Raw genomic sequence first — 23,148 nt, 5'->3', positions numbered from 1 at the left:
AAACAAAAGGCAATTTAATTAAATTCAGTGGCGGAAATGATGGGTTGGAGGGGCAGGGGTGATCACACTTTCACTTCGAATCAACAGGTAGGCAAGCCGTTTGCTGGGTTTGGGAACCCAGGGGTGAGTAATCTGTTCAGTTAGCAAATAAATACATTGCCCCACATTCTCAAAAAAAGTTTTAAATTTTGATTTGTGTCCGTCACTGATTTAATATTTATGCAATTAATCTATCAATATCCCCATGGGCCGATAATTTTATTGATCGCAACACCGTGGACATGCGGAATCAACTTATAAAACTACTACGAGACCTGCTACAGAGACTCATATGCTCACAATAATAGTGGAGGACAGGTAACAGAAAACAGGGTGAATACATATCAGACACTAAAGTCACTTTTCACTGACACAGTGGATTTTAACATTCAGAAGCTTATGAATTTTACATTTTAATATTGTTCATGACTACTCGTAACTATGCAATAAATTTCCTTACTTTTTCCTTCTTTAGAATTTCTTATAAGTTCCCTAATGATAGCAGCACGTGTACATTGATATGTGGCGTCAAACTGAGAACTTGTTCAGTCATAGAGTCAGAAAAATATCCTATTGTATATATACGTAGATAGTATAGTATTCCAACATTTCGGCTCCTAACACTCATTTTATGATTTCAGTGTCATGATAATATGACCACGATACCCGACGTTAGACCATGTCTTATGTTAGTTGGATCTAATCTTAATTCTGACGATCTTTTTATCTAAAATCTATTCTAATAAAATTCTGCTATCTATGCTCAGGTGCAATAAATGACCTCTTCCCCTGAGACACGTAGACCACAAGGTTGTACTTACCACCGCTTTCATCCGTGCTACATGTCCTATCTACCTAGTCATTCTTGATTCAATCACTCTTAACATCATCATGAATCTCCTGATTAAGCCTATGTAACATTTTTTAACCTCCAGTTATTTTTTTATCTCGTGTCAAAATATTCACCACAGCAATTTCTTTTGAAAATCCTTAATCTGTAATATTTTCTCAGATTAAATCCAAGCTCAGCACTCACAATTTATCTTAATTAGTGCTGTAGATTGATCGTTAAGTCGGCACGAAATGTAATGAAGTACAAATGTTCCTAGCGTTTTGGTTTAGGAAATTCATCTGCTAGAGAACTTAAACTTTAAGCTCTGCTGTGAGAAGAATGATTGTACTAAAGGATTAATTCGAAGGGCCGGTAATTAAAAGAGGTTACATTAAAACTCATCCAGGTAACGAAATTTGTACAAACCAAGTGCATCGTCAAAGGTTCAGGAATAGATTAAATAATGTAGCTACAAGTATATTTTTGTATGATAATGGGTGTGTTCACGGACATATTTTACAGAATGGTCCTTATGCTACAGACCTCAGACTTTCAGCATTAAATTTAAGCTTCGATAGTTATGTTTAGGTGCATACATAAGTCATAGTGAAACAGCTTCTCATGTCACGCAAGGTTCTGGCGTCCATTCCAACGGTACGCAATGTTCCGGGTTATCTCAAAAGAACTCTGGCGGGGAAAGCCTATAGCTTTAACCCTGCCAGATTATTTCCTGTGAGAAATATTGAAGGGGAAGGTCTATATGAAGAGATCTCAGTATCGCCATGTTACAACTATTATTTGTCAATCTGGAACATTTTCACGGCCGTTAACACAAAATTTAATGCACTTCTAGAAACAAACAAAGAATTATTCTTACATTCAGACATAATTTTTACACGACTTAATTTTAAAGATCCAATCCACTAATTTGTAAATCTTTTTCTGAAAATGTGTACTTCATTACAAACATTTATTGTATCTACATAAGAGGAACACTATTCTATCACTCATATCACCAGGTAAATACAAGAAATGTAGAATTAAATTATCCCGAAAACGTTTAGCGCAGAACACTTCCAAAATCAAATTCCATTTACATCTGCTAGTCTCTGGAAATCGTTGACTACGTGAAGGGTTTGTGAGACGTGCGTTAACCTCGAGCAACCGACGCAAGTGTGAACTGATGGTCACTGTCCAAGTCCCAGGAAGACCGTTCTTCCAGCAGGTGCTCGACTAACTTCCGTTCCCAGACTCGTGTTGGGGATTGTCGTTGTAAGCGGATTACATTCTTTGTTAAAATTGATTTTAGAGTAATCCATATTAGTTATCTGAATAAACGGCGAGAATTATGCGTCTGAGAGAAGAGGGGAATGTTTAACCCCAAAACGAAATAATACTTTTTGTACAAAAGCCAATCTCTTATTAAATGAATCCAGTGTATCTCAGAATATTTCATGTGGCGCCTTATTCAAAAAGTAAAACGATGTATTTATAGAGAAATTTCCAACCAAATTGACAATGCACTGAATTACACACCGGTTTCATGAGACTAGGTCTACAACTGAGTGAAATAGCGCAAACAGAACCATGAAAATAGCGAGAAAGTGGTAAAACATGTGAGATTTGTGGTTTTCACTCCGGCAAACATGAAGATGACTGCCTTCTGGGATGTTGCGCTGTGTACGGCGATTGTGGCCTTGATAGCGGAGGCAGCAAGTACCTCTGAAACGTCGGGAAAGCTTTTGCCCGACTACATGGTGTAACAACCCAGAAGACAGCCACTATATTTTGTAGGACACATTTTAGCACTATCCATAAATCCTGCAGGCATTCGAAGAAACAGTAGACCCACCGAATATTCAGCACTATAGGCCTATTGAAAATAGGTTTGTTTTGTTTCCATCCGTTTTAAAATGTGAAAATTAGTCCTCTATAAAACAAAAACGTTCGTAATATTGCACGTGATGTTTGTGAGTTACTCCACGCAACAAAATAATCCAATGTGGATATGAAAAGAAATGTCTGATAATGAAGATGAGCTTCATACCTCAAAATGTTAGAAGTTTCTTCAGTAAACATAGACTCTGGCAACCATTACACAGGAAGTGTCTATAATATTTCCATACCCCAACACGTATGTATGTCTTTTGGCGTGCCATTAACTCCGCAATAACAATGGGCCAATTTAATTTCCATTATTCTGTTTGTAAAAACGGCGTTCATTTATGGACTGTGAATAGAATTTGTTTGGTTTTGACATTCCTGATTATATATTTTTAGTCTAGATGTTGTAATTAGTAGAAACGGGTATTATTTATGTGATTGTTACATATTAATGTGTGTGTTTTTCTCGTGTAAAATTACGGACTTCTGGCTTCGTCACTACAAATGAAACGACTGAATTCGATCTCATTGTGCGAGTCGGCATAACAGGTAACTGAAAAGCGAGCTTTTTACAAAACACAAGAAAATACGCATATTACTGTGTGTCGCTTAATGTTCAATAACCTGACAGTACAAATAAACAAATTAAAAAATTAATGATACATTCTCAAAATTTGTTCTTAATATTTGTTATTATAGACAAGACTTTCGATAATATGTGGTCAAGGGAACTCCAATTTAAAATACGTTTTGTTTGGAGTGGCATTTGGTTATGTCGTAATTTGAAAAATATCAACTTTGACATTTAGGTGACGTTGGTATGTCACAACCCACATGGTTGCAACACGTTATTTAAAATGAAAAATAGTTGCAGAGAGATTACATAAATTAATTCCACACTCCATTTATTTAATTTATTTATTTTTTTAATTTCTTTTCCACTGTCATCAACTTCGTTCTTTCTTAACCATGTGTGTTCTTAGAATTCAGCCCATAAAAAATTTCTCAATTACAAAAGGTAACTTGTTAATGCTGGTTAAGGAAGTAATCGCTGTTTACAGTGAGAATCATAAGAACCCCATACAGAAAAATTAAGCCTTATTGATTGTTTAAGCACGTAGGCCACACAGGTATCACTGGACTTTGATAAGTAATACATTATAATGCACACGTTCCTGAGATAAACAAACCCATAAATTCGCCATCAAGTTTGACTGTAGTGTTTTCATCACTCAGTCACTAACTTCCTTACTTCTGTAATTAGTATGGGTGTGGTAATTTAACGTGACTTCTGAGATAAGAAGGAAGGTTTCGGGCGTCTCAATTTGTGTAATTGTTTACAGATGTGTTAATTCTATCCCAGGTCACGTGAGAGTGTCTGATATATCTTGCAGCAATACGACATAACAAACTGGCAGTTTAAAAGAAATTAGATGGTTACAACATAATTTTATTAACTTCTCACATCAAGTATACGCGAGAAAGAAATTTAATAAACAATGGATTTGTAACAGTGATGTTCACAGTTTTTGTTACATATTTCATAAACTTGTGAACGTCTAGCGTGTTATATATTATTTCTGATAAATAGAGAGAAAAATACTGGAATTATAAACTTTGCCGTAACTGTCACTTTCGAACTTCTGAGATGGAGATTACAGCGTATTCACTGTAAAGTAATGAGTTTTTGTGTGGTTATAAATTTGTGAAACTCGTTACATTTTATTAAGATAATTTAGAGGAAAATGGGAGAATATGACTACCGAGAAAAATATCACGTTCTGATGTTAGTAACTGATAAACTCTTGCGATGTAACATACAGAATTTGTATGAAATATATCAACTGTAGAATCTTCTGGGTATACTAACATATACATGGTTAGAATTACTGACGTCTCGGAGGAACATGCCGCCTCCTTCTCCGGGGTAAAAATAACGGGAAAGCAGTGTCGAAGAATTTCTTTACAACAATATAACAGCCATTCACAAACACTGATTAGTCAGAACAATGTACACGTAGTTGTATATTGTAATTTCGAATGGTCACCCATCCAAGACAGAACACAACTAACGTTTGTACAATTGGAAAGTTTTGTTCTGACCAAGATCAATGTGTCTGATGAACAGACACGTTTCATATTTTATATTTTAGTGCATTTATCGGGGCCTACATAATATGATTACAGAGAAGCCTGGCATAAGGTCTACATTCCACATCCCCAAAAACAAATCGCCACGAGGGCCATTGCTTTTATTGAGCATTTTTTTACGTCTAGTGGAATTTTCTGCATTAAGCGGTGGTGGGTTTGATCCTATGAGGGTCGGTTGTTTTAGATTCGTTTAACTTTGATTTGAATAAGTTACATTGGATTAGGTTCCGTTTTGGGTTAGGTTAGGTTAGGTTAGGTTAGGTTAGGTAAGGGTAGGTTTCTCAGGTTAGGTTAGATAAGGTTGTTTTATTTTACGATGGGTTAGGTTGTGTCCTGGAGAATTTCTAGCGTGTTCGTCTGGTGGTCTTGGGGACGTCCTGGGGAAATTCTGAATAAGTCCTAGAGTAGTGCCGGAGAAGTCCTTGGAGAGGATATGCAGAAGTTCTTTAGTCATGGAGAAGTGCTTGATAAATCCTGGAGAAGTGCTGGAGAAGTCCTGCAAGATTATGTGGAAGTCCTTGAGCGGTGGTGGGTATGATCCTATGCGAGTCGGTTGCTTTGGATTCGTTTAAGTTTGATTGGGATAAGTTACATTGGAATAGGTTGGGTTAGGTTAGGTTAGGATTAGTTAGGTAAGGTATGGTTAGGTTGTTCAGGTTAGGTTAAATAAGCTTGTGTTATTTTACGATGGGTAGTTTGTGTCCTGGAGAATTTCTAGCGTGTTCGTCCGGTGGTCGTAGGGATGTCCTGGAGAATTCCTGGAAAGGTCCTGGTGATATCCTGTTAAGTCCTAGCTTAATGCCGGAGAAGTCCTGGAGAGGTTATGCAGAAGTGTTTTGTTCATAGAGAAGTGCTGGAGAAGTCCTGGAAGGATATGTAGAAGTCCTTAAAATCTTCAGCATAATCCATGTTCGTCTAGCGGTTTGAATGAAGCCAGTACGGATTTAGCCGTAAATGCCATTAGCTTTCTTGTGTTGTAGTCCAGTAAATTACCTGCACTACATCACTTTATTTGTAAAATTCCCTTTCTACAGACTGCATTCACGATAAATATTAATGCCCCTAGTAATTTATTCCCTGCCGCGACTACTCGAAATAGAGTTTCAGCCTTTATTCAGGTCTGTGTTCGTGTGAAATACCTCAAAGTTGTATGAATGGAACACGACACAAAAGAGAGTCCTCGGAAATACTGATCTTGTTGTCGTGTGAAAATATCAGGAGTTAAAAGAACTTATTTAACTCAGAGTTTCGGGAATGAGTTATGTAAACAAACAAGGTTACTTTCAGATTCACTTCAAGCGTTTGTAGGTGAAATTTAATATATGTCTAGAATATTTATCACATCTAAAATAAAACTAGAACAATTAACACAACCTGTTTATATCACTCATCATATTGTTCAGTGGCGGGCTCTTGTGGATATAGTAATGAATCTTCGGTTTAAATAAAAGCTGAGTGATCTTTCTCTTATCAAGAAGGACTTAGCTTTATGGAATTAACTATTCAGTGATTTTCGTATCTTTTCTGTCTGAACTGCACCTCCTTTTATTTCTAGTAGAACTTCCATAACGACATAGAAATTGAAATTTTATTTCGCAAGCTTCTTTTAGCCTGATTTACAGCATTCCATTTATTTAAAAAGTTTGTTGTAATTATAATGACGGCTATCTAAATACAGAAATATCCACATTGATGATCTTAATCCTTACTTAAACGCTTAGGATTCAAATCTTAATTAGTTTTCGTTCAGCCTATAGAAGTTGCTAATTCAGCATGACAGTATCTTATTACGCTCAATATAAACGTCGTATTTAATGAGCCCATTTTAATAAACAAAGTATCTCTGAATGCACCGTTTCCAATAAAAAGGAAACGGCCAAAAGAAATCACGCGTGCCAAGACGATGGACGGATAGAGGTCGTGGCTTATTTTCCGGCACTCGTCTGTTCCTTTTAGGGTCTTTAGTCTGTATGGTGAGGCCAGCAAGAAATATAAGTTAGTAATTGTAAAATATAATTATCAACTACTTAACACGATTGGTTTCGAATAAAATTTACGCATTGTATAAACACAGTCTCACAAAGCCTGCGCTGCTATGTTTGCAATTGTTTACATACGAAATGCTTTCATACAAAATTTAGGCATGTTTATGATCTATATATATGCAAAATACATATACCTAACTGTAAAAGTTCACTAACAGAAGCAAACGAAAAGGTAAATACAGAATTCGCGCAGCCACCATGTTGTTGCTTCACGCTAAACAACATAATTTCATCAGCAGAGTTTATCTTTTAATGACCTATTACCACATCAAATACCAAGATCTTGCATTAAGAAGTGTTTGATTAAATCCTACGCAAATATTCGCACGACTGTCATATATCTGGCGTCATGCAGTTTGTACCAAGTTTCGTAAAAATTAGTCAGTAGATTCGGAAATTAACAGGGGGAGGCAAACCCTCGAACGGGAACACTGTGAGAATGCAAGTCCTTTTTACCTTCCGTAGGGAAAGCAAGTTAAATGCGTCCCGTTGAGATGTAGTCGCACTAGACACATTTCGGAAGGGAAATGAATAGTACAAGAACTTGCAAAGGTTTGGGTGCGTGCTAATAGGGCAGTTACTGGTATCTTGAAGTAAATAAATGCATATTTCACTGCAAATTATAAACAATATTTCAGATGAGTTCTCCTTATTTTGATAAATAACTTGGCCTCTGTAATAAAACACGTAAACCACAATAAACAAACGATATTTAAACCAGGTTTATCTAGAATAAAAGCTAATTTCAGTTACTACAGGACTAAGCTAATTAGATATCGAATTTTTATGAAACATGTTTTACACACTTTGTTAAAAAATGTCGGGATCAGAACGAGATCTTTCAAATGAGAGTCGTTCGTTATAAGGTGATGTTTTTAGTTTGGATGATAGGACATTTTCAGATGTGGGATAAAATTTTTAAACAGAGTAAAACAAATGCAAAACATTGCCTTCTGTCCTCATTGCCGCAGTGTGTATTTAGTGAGAAAAAATTATTGGAGTAAACATTTGATCAGCAGAAGTGCAGATCGCTGTTTGTCGGCTGCTGGCTCCCCGGAAATGTAGCCACGCCAACATGTACTTCGACTTCTGCTGGGATGGCAGAAAAGCAGAGTGCCCACAAAATGACACAAATTACGCATTTCTCAATATTAAGTGGATGACTGAAGAACTGGCCGCCCGATTCATTGTCTTATTTGCTAGCTGCACAGATCCTAACTCCTAAACCAAATCATCTAATTGCTACTGACTAATTAACTCATCAATTCAGTTAGACCAGTAATTCTGCAAATGTTTGAGTCATTGGCTTACCGGCTGGCTGACTAATTCTTAACTTATAGAGCACCTGATTTACTAAATAACCAACTCATCAACTGACAGACTAAGGCATCAATTTGTGATTTGACACTGGAGATAATATTCTCCCAGCATCTAATTTGAAGAATTGAGGAAAATCACAAATAATCCTGTTAGTGGTCTCTGAACCGAGACTGGAACTCGAGACTTGCCGCATACAAATCAGAAGAAAAATCACTACGGCGTGACTTTCCTGACAAAAATGAAGCGAGATTTGAACCAGTTTCTTCAGTCGTTCATCTAACCTTCTGGATAGAGTAGCACCAAGATTGATTATTTTAGGCAGTTGAACCTGAAAACATACTGTAGCTACTCTTCAGCCTATATAAAGAACGCCTTATCTAGCAACTACATTGTTTAGAGCCTGTTCTGATTGGGCAACTTCTTTGGCAGGATAGCCTATATCTATACAAAAGTCCTGACATCTATTTTTCGTTCATTTTTCTTTCCTGAGAACACAATAAGAGCCTGTTCTTTTGAAACGTCTTTTGCCGCTTTGTTTCCGTTTTCATTTAGACCACCTGAGCCTTTTCAGATACACCGCCTTTGTGAACAGCCCGATTTCTCCTGATGAGTTTATAACGTCCTCAGTGGTTAGCTTTAAGTTTTGGGAAACGAATTATGGGATCCAGAGGTTTCTCGTACAGAACGTTTAAGAACACTAAAGTAACGAGCAATTTATTTCTGATACGTTTTAGTGCCACTACAGACTTTGTTGATTTGTTAGTTTATTGTCTTCAGTAAATAGTTTTATGCGTTCCTGGATACGAACTACGGAATTCGGTAGAATAACTTTCAGGTAAAGTGTGGAACACGGCAACCCTTGAAATATGCGTGGCATTAACCTTTTAAATCTGAAGTTCGTCTAAACAATATTTAAGAGTGTAATCCGTACCGCAAAGAAAACAACCCATAACCAATACAAAGATAAACCGGTTAATGATGTTTAAGGAAATGATCGCTGTTTACACAGAATCATACGAAAACTATAAATAAAAATAGAGCGTTACCGATTGTTAAAGCACATGGCATGTAGAGGATACTACTAGACTTTAACATTTTAATTTTGTGATTATATTGTTCCACTGCATCCCCCAGAAGTAGCACTTGCTTTTTTTACTTTGCTACAGGGATCTTATCTTCAAGGCTTACTGGTTTTAGGGTGTTAGAGCGAAGTAAATAAATCCCCTGAGAATAATTAACTGCTTTCTGTTGAAACCTCAGCACCAAAATGAAGGTCACACAAGTCATAACACTGTTTCTGTTTTACGTTGCAAAAAGCAAGCAATGCCTTTTCCACTCACTCACTAAAATGTTTCTTATAAAGTTCGTTCGTTCGGAAAACTAGATGATTACTTTCACAAAGATGTATTGTACAGCTCGGTTATATACCATATAACATTCTACAAACGACGCTTTAATAAGGTATGAAATACAATTTTGACTTAATCAGGAAATTAAAACACTTCACCCCTATTCAGAAAATTATGAAAGTATTAAAAATATTATTCATGGGCATAATTTTAATCAGAAACCTGGGAAAAATTACAATTAAACGAGTCTGAGAACAAAGTGCTGTATATTTGGACCTAAGAGAGATAATGTAACAGGAGTCTGGAGAAAATTACATAATAAGAAGCTTAATAAATGTAAAAGCAACTAAATCGGTAAGTATTGGACAGCCGAGGAATGTAGCACGTATGGGAAAATTGGGATGTTTATACAAAACTCGTAGCATACCGCATCCCTTGTGCTGCTAAATGGCAAAACAGTTGCCTTCTGACTGACGATACCTAGTGCACACTGAACCATGGGAAATATAACAATTTTGAATTCATCACTAACAAGCGATTCTGTTACATTCATCTGGCAAAGTTAGAAAACTGTGGTGTAACGCGGAAACATATTCAATCTATAAAACTTACACAGAAAAAAGAATGTGAAGACGTATTCAAGATTTATGGGTCGATTATTCGTTTACAAAATGGCGTTACTTCAGCCACAGAGGTTATAAGCCAATAGCGAAGAATGAGATGAATAAAATATGAATAGTTAGCGAGACGCAAGAAGTCAACCATAGGCTACTTCAAGGTAATGAATATTCTGGTATTCAAACTTAAGTACTAAGATAAATTATGAAAATCGTCGCTGAGATTTAAGGTTCTCACGGAGACAAGTATGAAGATGACTCGCTTCTGGGTTATTACGCCACTTAGTCTGATAGAAGTTTACAGACGTTTCAGTTTACTCATCGCCCTGATGATAAAGGCAGCAAGAACCTCTGAAATTTCGGTAAAATTCTACGAGACTACACGGTACGACAACCCAGTGGACAGTCATCTTCATGAAAACTGTCATCCACAGTAGCCGGAGTCTGGGCCGATACTCGCACATTTAACATCATGAACAAAATAGGATCGATAAGAGGTTTTATGATCGTCCGACGTTAAAGTACATATAAAGGAAAACAATTACAAATTTAATAATTACGTCCAGAGATTATGTCGCCCAACAAATTTAAACTAAATGATGAATCACACCAAAAAGTGCCAACCTATACATGCATTATATTAATGATTGGAACCAGGTACCTTCAGGGTAGTCAACTATTTACGTACGTGCTATTTGCTGTCCGTCTCAGAATATCTCGAAGTTCTGTGCTGAATGTCGAGATGAATTATGGATGTTAAAGGGGCGTGTCCAGTTGATGTGTGAAGTAACAGAAATTAATTACATTAAATGAAGAAACACTGTAAGTAACGAATGCAAAAATGTCAAGATCATATTGTGCAAGAAGTGAAAGACGAACAGACATCTGTATTATTATGTCCAACGAAGTTAAGCTATACAGTACTTAATGTTTTATCACCAGAAAGCAGAGCATGTTTATAATATTCGAAAATAAATCCTCCGAAACTGTAGAAAATGTTAAAACATGAGAGAACAAACACAACTAATCAAGAAACCACCACTCAAAGAGCCGATAAAATTTGGGTAATGCTTGCAAACGTTAAATTTAGGCCACGCGGTACAACAACCCAGAGGACAGCCATCTTCGTAATCACCGCAGTAAATTTGTATAATTCACACGTTCCTCGTTATTAGATGCCCTGAACTGCCCATTTACAATATTTTTCTTAGTCTAAGTATTTTCCTGAGAACAGCGTTTTAACACGAAGTTCCAGAACTATACAAAGCATTAAGTAAAATTACTGTTTCATACACACTGACAACGTTCGAGAAAGTAGACGCGATGATTCCCTTCTTAAAATAAAGGATCTCACTTCTTAATCTAAAGCTTTATAAAGAAAACATGTTACTAGTGCAATGTATTCTTAGACAATTTTATTCGTCTAGTGGTTAAAAGCACCAAGATGAATAAAAAGCGTTTATTCATTTTTTATTTCAAGATACTACTTAAAATCTGAAATGTTTTCAAGCAAACTGTTGCCAATGTATTGCAAATCTGAGTTCATGACATACTATATACTTAGGTTTATCAATATTTACTTCTATAAAACAGGATTTTGTACATTTCAAAATTATTTTTGCGCTATGCACAGTGTCTATATTCTCACCACACCAAACAGCCATCAACATAAAGAAGTATTCGATATTGAGAGTCAAGGCAGTTCTGAAATGTCCTTATTCCCCTTAACTCTCCTGATAACAATAAAAAGTAGTTATAAACCATACACAATGCTAAATTTTAATCGTTTCGTAATGTAACTTCGACACTTCATTTAACTAAAATTAAATTAAATTATTAAAACTTGTGCTATCGAGTAAATTCGCAAATTATAATATTTTGAATGAAGGCTTTTACAGAAATCTTCTGCTGGTGTATTAAATGTTAACGTTTTATTTATGTTGCTAAAAATCCACTAAAATTTAACTTTAAATGATGAGACGTGTCCTTCAATTGCTTTGTGAAACACCGAGTAAATCTTCGACGTAGCTTGAAAATGGTTAATACGAATTTGTGGAAGTGATTACGTCCCTGAAGCCTGGATCCAGCAAACAGCATTACAATCCGCATGACTGGTGTGTGGATCAATATTCTCGAATAGGGCTGTAGGCTAAACCGCGCGACTACAACGGACCCAAACCCCCAAGTAGACCGACCACCTGTTGATTACAGTTTCCGGAAGTCGCAGAGGAGCGTAGTGTAGTGTAGTAACATTTATCGACACCACTTATGATTGGTGTAACACATGTCAGTGTTCTGAAGGCTTAGAGTATTTACTCAACTACGCCTCTTCTTACATATAAAATCTTTCCACATGGCATTATCTGCTTCTCTATGAGTGCTATCATATCATAACGTAGTTGCTTGACAACCATTTTATTTCATTACGTTTCGCCACAGATGTAAATAACAGACAACTGATCAGTGGTAACAGACGAAAGAAGATTCTCATGATAAGTGTGCAATTTTGGGGGTGGGGTTTCACGGGGTCTTTCGTTAGTTTCTTGTATAGTGTAAAATTACAAATTTAATTATAATAAACATCAATTTAGAAAGTACCAAGATGGGCCGTAAGTTTAAAGTTTTAGAAAATATGGTAAATTACTGAAGAGTTTACATGAATTTAGTAATGACAATGGGGCGAGATTAGTAAACTTTACCACGTCCAAAAATCTGATCGTTAAAAGCACAACATTCCCACATCTTGATACCCATTAAGCACACTGGGACTTCTCTGATGACGCATGGGAGAAGCAAGGGGTGCATACAGAATTTTGGTAGGGAATCATCCTGGAAAACGACAACTGGGAAGACCAAGAAGGAGATGGGATGATAATATAAAGATGTATTTAGGGAGGTGGGCTATGAGGATGGTAAATGGATGGAGTTGGATCAGGATAGTGGCCGGTGGCGGGCTTTAGTGTTGTCGGTGTTGGACCTGCGGGTTCTGCTACTAGGGAGTTAGTTGTTTAGTTAGATAGTTAGTTAGTTATGGGAAATTACTGAGATTAATATCTATGCCCAAAATTAAGAAAAGGGAAGGGCAACCAACCACAGCTCGCTGATGGGATTCTGAATATTGTGAAGTAGCATCAAAGCCAATGAGTTATAAATTTGTGAAGAAAGTATTTAGCAACTAAACCTTTATGTTCTAAAAATTTACTTTGAGGCATTCTTTATAAATGTTCATTTTGCGTTTATAAACAAGGCGGCGTAAAAAGGGAGGTCAGAACAGGCCTGTCTCATAAATTGGAGTCAGATAGTGGAATTGTAAGCAAGTTCTATATCATAAAGTTAACTGTACAAATTTCACAACAAAGCTTTTGTTCTGATCTACTATCAACTTTTAGTAAGGAAAGTTTTGCCTGAGTTTCAGTTTAACCTGTAAGAGTTATGCATAAAGTTGGGTCTAATGAGAAAATTCCTTTTAAGGCTGTGGCAGGTAAGTAACTGACGTAAGAAAAGTGCGGGACACAATCTTTCAGGGGAAAAGTGCGACAAACTTGACAGCCTAGACGCTCACAGCTTGGAAAGTAAGGCCCTACGCTACTTTCGGATGACAGTTTAGCGAATGCTCCACTAGAGGAGGACTCTTGAAGCAGCAAGAGACGGAAACTACAGGGACAACTGTAACGATTAAACGAATCAGCTTTTGTATGATCCAAAGCAATTTGCTTTTCCATTGTTTAACTATTTCTTACAAAGTTTACAGCTTACATGGCATAGAATGGCAACATTATATGAGCGATAGATCGAAAAGTGAAATTTCATGTACTCACGGGGGCGAGTATTAAGATGGCCGACTTCTAGGTTGTTGCGCCGTGTAGTCTGGAAAGATTTTACCGATGTTTCAGAGGTGCCTGCTGCCTCCATCATCAGGGCGATCACCGAGAAGACAATGAAAATGTAAAGATCTAACAAAAAAGTAAAGTAATTAAAAGCGGTTGGTATATAATAAATATCTGTAATCTCGACACTAGATAAAATCAATAAATTAGCTTAAAAACTCCGGCAGTCTTACCGCCGGAGAGAGAGTCCTTTGTAGTCATTTCGCAGAAAATTGTGTGGGCCTGCAACACGGGCAGTGAAAATAAATATTTCCCTTTTCCGAGAACCAAAACCCGGTCATCAATCCCATAGCTAGCCACTTCATTGCCTGAAGAATCTCGGTTCTGGGAAAGACAAAAAGTCGTGGTGTAGTGTTTAACACACATCAGGAAGTCCTTTGTCTTATTTGAGGTTTCTGCTCATTTTATTAGTTTCTTAAGGCAAATCATAGGGCAGGAATGACACAGACCATGAATATTCTTCCACTCCCAAATTCGTCATTCATGATCGTTCTGTCGTTCTACGTCACATAATAATTGATTAACCCCCCCACCCCCAAACAATAAGCTCTCTTGAATGGTTTTTTCAGTGGAAATTCATGCAACTATTAAATTACTCAACTAAAATACATATCGACTGGCTAAACAACGTGGTTGGTTTATCACAGAGTTGAATATTGGAAGTAGTTTGCATTCAGAACGAAATAAAGGTACAGCCAATTTTTCCTGTTCACTTCCGCCGGCAAAACAGATGAATAATTTCAACGTTCAGTTCTGGTTCGCCAGATTATACACACGATTTCTTCCCTGTGCTAGAAAAAGCATAGTCCTGTATCAATACTTTAGAGAATTCATGTATTTGCACATCCAAGACGTTCATGTATGGACCCAATCAACTGCGTGCTCTATTCTTACACGGTCTGATGAACACTTGTTCCAAACCGTTTTAAATATAACTTAATTTAACTTCAAGAAATGTCGCACTAGGAATACTGCTTCGAATGCTCTTGGGTCAAGGAAGTTCTGTGTAGGTACAGGTGTGGCGAAGGGCCCTTCCCCCGTCAAACGAATCTCGTCAAATGTCCAAGTTCATGGAGGAAAGTATTTATTGAGAAGCTAATATTCGCTCAGCTGGTCAAGAAATTAGCAACCTAAAGGTTTAATATCGCGTCCACAAAATCCCTGGCTCTAAATCCAGTCCACATCGTCACATCCCGTTTCATTGACATCCATTTTAACAACGTACTGTTAAGAAAGCTAAGGGCTCACAAGAGGGTTTTGATATTGCGTTTTCCGAAAAAAATGTGATAAGCTTTTCTCCAACTCTCCTGTGTCCGCTGCATGTTCTGCCCATCTAATCTACCTTGATTATAATATTTTATTTAAAGCACAAATAACAACAAATTCTTTTTATGCGGTTTTCTCCCATCCTCCTGTTATATTCTCTCTTGGGTAAAAATTATCCATTTAGCAACTTTTTACTGAATTACCTGAAGGAGTAATTTCAGAATTATTCTGAAATGGATCGGGCCACAAAACTTGACCCATAACAGCTTTAGGAGGAAGAATGTTTTTTTCTTGTCCCATACAATGTAATCCCTTAAACGGATGCTCCTCACGGGATAAGAACTTAAGGTACATAGTATCAAAGCATGGTTGCGAGTTGATAGGGACAAGATATTGTTATTATTTAATCGGCAAAATATAGACAATCAGCTGTTACGGGAAATCTCTTGAGACGTCTTTTAACTAACACCACGGATCAGAGCCCTTCTTAAGTAAATAATAACTGAGACGTCATTTAGTGAAACAAATTAATATACTGGAAATTTCAATAGAATTAAAAGGAGACAAAGTTTAGGGAATAAGTAAACAACCTTCGGTATACATGTGCAGCAAGAATTAGTTCCCTTATTTGTATTTGGAATTACGTCCAGCTGCAAGGAGGGATTGGCTTTGTTTGCTTTTACGCTTTGAAGGAATTCTCTGGCGGTCCCGATTCTACGGAATGTTCGAAAACGTTCTCTCTCCATTCCACTATCCTTCGTGGACGATGTCTGGAGAATAAGTGGGCTATAAACACGGACAAAACATCGGATGTTAACAATGGAAAACCAGTTCGGAGTAAACCAACAATAGTAGCAAGGCAGTGTTTTAAGAAGTTAATAAATCCTAATGATACAAGTTACATTTTCCTGATATGTTTATTGAATGTTTTTCCAGATCTGTTAACTGATATAGCAACTTTAGATAACGTGGGCCCAATCTGTTACAGTGCCATGTCCAGAGGATGTGCCCGCCTTCTGCCGCTGCTGCTGTCAACCGGCATGCTGTTATACCTGATCGCGATGACAGAAGCTGTCCCTGGACCTCTCGATTGCAGGTCAGTTCCATTGTTTTTCTTGGTGTTACAGTCGGATTATAACTTCGTCTCCCCTGTTGTTGAGGATTTCTTAATTCTTAAGACAGGAGGTGAGACTTCGCGAAAGGAGAATCAGCCATCGAAAGGTCTGCACCATTAGTTAGACTGTAGAGGTTTATGCGTTAAGAAGTTTCATTATAGGATTCGGAAAAGTTGGACATTCGATCGCGTTCTGAGCCACTTTCATCCAATATATGCCTTCACGCCACGTTTTTTAGATATACATTTTATTGTTATTCCTTTGTCTCCGCTTAGGCCTCCAAAAGTGGCCTGTTCCCCCTGAGATCTGACCTTTAACAGATTTTTCCAATAAAAGTTCAGTTTCCACCAACAGGTGGTATGACTGTGCTTTAATCACACACCTCCTCTGCGACACCTACGGTGTGTGTGTGGGGGGGGGGGAGAGAAAACAAATGCCTACTGGTAAAACAAAAGACTACACGAAATCTGGTACCACTCACAAAGAGAACACTTGGGATTGCTGGTATTAGGATACATAATTAACAGTGTTGGAACTGAGCCTGCTGAGACATTCGTCAACATTCATTTAGAAACAAGAGTTCACTTCAATATCACCTGTACAAGCTTCCGAGTGCTATTTATACATTAAATATTTATAATCCAATGAATAACAGCCCAGCTTTAGAATCCTGAATAAAGTTGAAAACGTAAAACTAAATCCGTCTGAATCTGAGCAACACCATTTGAAGATTGCCAAGTACAGCTGTTCGTATTCCGAAACTCAGCCCTGGACGAATTTGAATGAAGGCTTCACGCTTCATCCTTTTTCACCCGGAGGAATGATCCCTCCGAATAAAATGGATAGGAAATTTAGTCCACCCCAGAGCCGGTGTGAAAACATGGTGGCGAAGAGAAAAACCATGCCCCGACCCCCGGGAATCAAACCTAGAACTTCTAACCCGCAGCTAATAACAGAATTTTAATAAGACTTTTCGTAGCATTTTAATTATAGATAACGTCATGCCAGGTAGTGCTGAAAGAGACGTAACTATTTTAAAACAGTCCCTTTACTTTATATACCTTCAAAATGCCTTCCATGCATAAATATAAATCATACCCACACCTTGTTTTATTGCTGTTCTCCTCGCGTTCCAAATTTGTATTAAGATAAGATCCAGGCTCGACTCTCGGTCAGTTATACCTATCGAGATTTTACTGAGAATTATCAAATGTTAAGGTAATACATTAAAAGAGATCATGTCACTTCTTTATAAACATCGTGCCATTTGGTCCAATAACTACTTCCATTTAAGCGGCGTCGTCAGATGATATCGACTAACAAGCAATTATTAAGTTATTTAATTATTTTATATGATTTATTTCTCTGTACTTTTCTTCATAATTTTGGCTTACATTTCTCTTTCGTTTCTGTTATAGTTCTGCCAATCCCACTTTATGAAAGCTTATACTTATGTGTTCATACTTAGCTCTTTTGCAGATATGTAGCCTCTTTCAGTCTTTTTGCGTTTCAATGTTTTTTGTGTTCTTTCAGTAAAACGCAATTAAAATTAACACATAACTGGGAGATATCGTCTCCTTAAATATGCAAGTTTAACCCCTTGAAGCCGAAGCACGTCCAAACAATATTTAAGAATTCAGTTCGTAACGTAAAGAAAACCTCACACTTCACCATTACAAAGATTAGCTTGTTAATGCTACTTAAAGAAATAATCCTTATTTACGGCAAGAATCATGCGAAACCCATGAATATAACATTTAGAATGAATTATTATTGAAGCAAGAGAAAGTGGTACACGAGTTACAATTGGGCTTTAAAGGGCTAATATCAGAAATTACTCATCGAATTTCAGTTCCATCTGGGGTAGGAAGTCTGACATACAAAATTATTTTGGCTTAAGACAGTAGAAGTAATGGGAGTATGGACAACATTACACAGTAAGAAAATTCATAATCTGTGTTCTTCGCTTAACATTATTAGCGCAGTGATATCAATGATGGGAAAATCGGAAGTAAATATAGACCACACGGGCGAGATCAGAAATGTACACGACATTATAAAGGGAAAATCCAAAGGGAAGAGACCACTTGGAAGAATCAGACATAGACAAGACCGTAACATTTAAACGGATCTTTAGGATGTGGACAGAATTCACTACTTCGGAACAGGGTCCATCAGCCATCCGATGTGTAAGCACTGTAGGTCTGATGACCCTTCAGGTTTCATGAAAGGCGGGCAATTTATTTACCAGTTGATCGACGTTCTGTTAATTTCTAAAGGACAATACTCCACGGAGTTAGTTACTTGGGGTATACACTTAAAATTTTAGTGTATATTTTAGCCCCAACTTCAAACAAAAATCGAATATAACTCCTATTTCTGAAACACGGAGCATTGTAAAATATATATCAACGTATGTTATATTTCAAACATTATTTAACGTTGTATATGTTTAATGGAGTGCTACCTTTAATGTGATAAACTATGTAGCAAGTGATATATTTGTGTCAGCAGCAAATAAACACGAAAATAAATTGGGCAAGAAAACTCGAACAGGATCCAAGCGTAATCACGTGCTATACAAATTTAAGGAAAGTTTAGTTTGTTTCTTCCGTTATCATCTGATGTCCACGGGCATTTCAAAATATCCGAATTCTGAAACTTGACATTTCTTCTACGAGTTTCCTAAATTATTTGCCTTTTAAAAACTTTTACCTTTGTTTTTGAACACTAAAGCTTAGCTTCCGAGTTTTAAAATAATAATATATATAACTGAGCGGTATAAGTCTCTACTTGGCACCTTAACGCATTGAATTCTACGAATGGAAGATTTAGAGCCCTCTGAACTTCGTCGCTTTTGATCTGAATTTATTTCACATCCCTAAATATCTCCGGCAAACAAATTGCGGGTTTTCAATCAACAGAACAGGTTACTAAATACAACAAGCATGGCCATTTTAAAATATACAATGTACAGACATTTTAAAACGGATATTTAACTCACCTGTTGAAAACCATGCATACGAAATCAATGTCCCTGTCCGTGTATGTATCACATTTAATGTAGAAACCACATAACCTCGGTAAACACTGACAAAGACCTAGGAATAATTCTTGCACGAATTTATCCCTAAAACGTTGTTCCAACATTGATAGGCTCTATACATACAGTGAACTGCAACAAGTTCCAATTTGTAACAAATACCTCTATAAATATAGGCTGGATAACGCAACTATTACGTACAGCGATATTTAACGCGGATTTTCGTAAAAACAACCAATTTTTTCGAGCACAAAATATGAAGCGCACAGTCCACTATTCCCACACGAGACCTCTTTCTAGTAAACACTCTATTGAACTACGCATAATCACAGTAACATTGCGATGCATTTAGTACACTGAGGTAGAAACAAAAGAAAAAGTAAACAGGTTTGGTGGAATTATTCACTGCCAATAAAAATTTCCCTGTCTTTCATTAAGGTATGAGTCATTCTGGTGCACACGCGGTAGATGTCAACAAAGTGGACTGATATTTAGTAAAATAGAATACGCAATCGCGGTGAAATTGTTCGTAACGATCAAACATTTAATATACAAATTCTAAGCAGTCTGAAAGCGTAGAGAAAGGAACTTTTTAAACTTTCCTTCCTTCAAACACAACACAGAGGAAGAGTCAACAGGATCCGCTTATTTCCTTTAAATTACAATGTCATAAAAGTTTCCAAACCGGTTCAACGTGCCCAAACACAGCCTGCAACATAAAACCTTCTATAATCAAATTCTGGAAATGTAGTCTAAATGTGTTTCGATTTGGCGGTTATTGAAACACGACGTTATAAACATAAAATGTACTTCTTTATTCTCAAAATCGTTACTGATAATAACGAACTTAATTTACTGTGTTCTTATAAAACGTTTTTCAAAATTAAGTTCTTATACATCTTTTAAGCTGAATTTGTGGGTATGCAGTAACATGTTGGTTACGTTTGTTCTTTTATAGCTCGAGATACCGATTTGCACCAGACTTGGCATGCTTATTTCTCGAGTCTATAAAGAGAACATAGGAGTGTCAAAACTCCGGAAAAACGTGTCCTGAGTTCGATTCCCGGTGAAGATGGTTTTTGTAGCTCGGAAACTAAGCACGTTACAAGGACGTCGCCAAGACCAAAGTTGTTTGTTTCCAAGAAAAGAATTATGAAAAAGAAAGTCACAGCCCCTAAAGCTACCCTGGATTCGATTTCCGGTGAAGAAGGTTTCTGTTGCTAAACAAATAAGTACGACAGGAGAACACTTGGCTGAAGAATCAGGCAATCGCAGAACAACTTGAACTCCCGGAATGGGATTCGAACCCGTTATTCCAGTGTTGCAGAAGCCTCACACCGAGCTACCATGGGGACCTGCAAGCATTTATATGAAACGATTTTATTGAAATTAAAATTTTAGGAAAAAGAGATTATTCTGAACTGCCTGAAACTGCTTTCAACTTGAAAGTTTCTGTTTTCGTTAAGCTGTAATTAATGTCACTTGTTTTCAAAGCAACGAGTCCTTGAACTGTTACTGAAAGTTCAATAATTTCTTGGAGTAAGTGTTCTTTGGACTACGTAAGATTTAATCAATTCTCAGGCATATAGTTCCTGAGATTTTAGATAATCCTTGACGACCTTCTACTACTCCTTTGACTTGCAGACCCCGTGGCTCCACATTAAGGAAACCTAAGTTGTTATAGCACACTCCGTAACAATATTTGAACTCTTCCAAAAAAACACATTGACAGTTCAACACTTTGTTTCAACAAGTATTTCGTATTCAACAATTTTTGAGCGATTTTCTTGATTTCGTAAATTTTTCGAGCATGTAGTCTGTTATGATGAAGGGAAGAGACAATTTGAGAGACCTATGGGTAGATGGGAGGATAATAATTGAAAGGATTTTAAAGAAATTCGGTTGAGAATGTGGATTGGATTTATCTGGCACGGGTTACAGTTCAGTGGTGTGCACTTGTGAACATTTGGGAAACACTGAGCAATTAGTAGCTTCTCAACAAACTCCATTCTACTGAATTAATTAAGAGCTAACAAAAATAAAATAAATTATTTATATTTACAGAATTGTAAATGTGTAGACTGCAGTCTTACAGGAGGGTCTCGTGTTTACATGAGAGAAACTCGGGAAACCTGACACATCGTGTTACGTCTCTGTACAGTTACTTTCATAATGATGCGTATTGTAAGATGAAAATTATGAAAATAGAACTTTCTTTTTTGCAGACGTTTTGTCTACGCGCCCAAGTGCAGAGGAGTGGCCGCAAAGAGGGGATTCCTGCAAGCAAATCGACCAGGCTACCTTCTTGACACAGACAGGTACTGAGACATTCAGTACCATTCACTGAAATTTATACTTTATACTCAGGGATGGATGCCATAATTAATAATGGCATGGGGTCATGTAACTTGTGAAATGTGGTGACAGCTGCGTTAATACAGACCTTGGAATTCAGCTTTCAAATGTTTTAATAAATATTTTACAGATAAACTGAAGGGCTTTTTATTTAACCATTAAGAGATTGGCAGTACTGAGTTATTACTGACAGTGAGAATATGTTATGAACTTCATACTGACATGGTTTCTTTCCTCTGTACTGATAAGAAAAACTTTTCAGAAATAAATTTAAAACATGCATTCAATCCAAACAACTACTTGTCATTTAGAAAAGCATGTGAGTAGTTAAACCCTCTTGTACCATTACAATCTCTGTTGTATTTTACCTCACATACATCAAAATCGTCAATTACTCTATACATTTAATCAGAAAATTGATTCTGATGATAACATGCAAATCACACTTTGCACAATCCTGATAAAAGGAAGATTAGATGCCATAAATTTTCACCCCCAAAATATTGCTTTTTCCTCTTTCATCCTTTACTGAAATATGGCCAATAACAGCCAACACCGAACAAGTTCACTGTTAATACTGTGACTGTTGTGCCAAATCTGAGAAGTATAAACCTTCATATATGAGTATATTAATCTAAGTTTTATTTGGTAAAAAATCTTAGAAATTATTTATTTCCCATTTCTTAATTCTGAGTACAGGTTTCTTTGTTTCTAAAATGCACATACTCACTGACTGAGTAGATAAAATGTTCTTCAGACCCTACTGTTTTATGGCAATATAGGTTATGTTTGTAAGATTTTGAGGTTATGTTTCTTGTTCTTACATTTGAAATTACAAAGCTCAATGTTTTTATGCTTTGTATGTAGGAAAGTGGATGGTTTGGAAGAAGTCTTGGGCCTGTATGCAACACCCCAACCTATTGCAGTACCACAGCAGAGTGATAGCAGAGGCCAAGTTCAAGGATTTGCTACAAGAGGGCATTCTGGTCAGGCATGGAGTGCTGCAGGTGACCAACAGGTGAGCATCACATTGTTAACCTCAAAATAAAAACATATTTTGTATGCACTTCACATTTCAGAATGTGCTATGTGCCTCATCCACCTCAGCATATTTCATTTAATCACCCTAACTACACAATAAGAAGAATACAAGTAGTGAAGGTCTTCTTTATGTAATATTCTCTATTCTCACTCTAACACCAAGTAACCTTATATAAAGATTAATGCTTTATACTTGTATTTCAA

At 36.8% G+C, this 23,148-nt stretch overlaps 2 protein-coding genes across 2 annotated transcripts in view; one reads left to right on the top strand and one right to left on the bottom strand.

Annotated features, from left to right (window-relative positions):
• Positions 1 to 19,864, bottom strand: part of LOC110835359 (non-canonical pre-mRNAs endonuclease FASTKD5, mitochondrial) — a 58,627-nt gene extending 38,763 nt beyond the window's left edge. Inside the window, exons 1-3 of the mRNA XM_087351664.1 lie at positions 19,510 to 19,864; positions 14,298 to 14,448; positions 14,056 to 14,190 (exon numbers count right to left, since the gene is read on the bottom strand). Of these exons, the coding sequence (XP_087207790.1) occupies positions 14,056 to 14,190; positions 14,298 to 14,448; positions 19,510 to 19,527 (304 nt within the window). The 5' untranslated portion in view covers positions 19,528 to 19,864. The remainder of the gene's footprint in view (positions 1 to 14,055; positions 14,191 to 14,297; positions 14,449 to 19,509) is intronic.
• Positions 1 to 23,148, top strand: part of LOC110835394 (uncharacterized) — a 32,152-nt gene that overhangs the window by 8,135 nt on the left and 869 nt on the right. The window contains exons 2-4 of the mRNA XM_022075548.2: positions 16,379 to 16,486; positions 21,774 to 21,866; positions 22,771 to 22,921. Coding sequence (XP_021931240.1) covers positions 16,383 to 16,486; positions 21,774 to 21,866; positions 22,771 to 22,921 — 348 coding nt within the window. The 5' untranslated portion in view covers positions 16,379 to 16,382. The remainder of the gene's footprint in view (positions 1 to 16,378; positions 16,487 to 21,773; positions 21,867 to 22,770; positions 22,922 to 23,148) is intronic.

This window comes from Zootermopsis nevadensis, unplaced genomic scaffold (genome assembly GCF_977971745.1).
Source record: "Zootermopsis nevadensis isolate Lab colony 2312 unplaced genomic scaffold, Znev_1.0 Znev_ptg000020l, whole genome shotgun sequence".
In the NCBI taxonomy this organism is placed as follows: domain Eukaryota; kingdom Metazoa; phylum Arthropoda; class Insecta; order Blattodea; family Termopsidae; genus Zootermopsis; species Zootermopsis nevadensis.
Note: the sequence above shows the minus strand (reverse complement) of the source record. Positions and strands in the feature narration are given on the sequence as shown.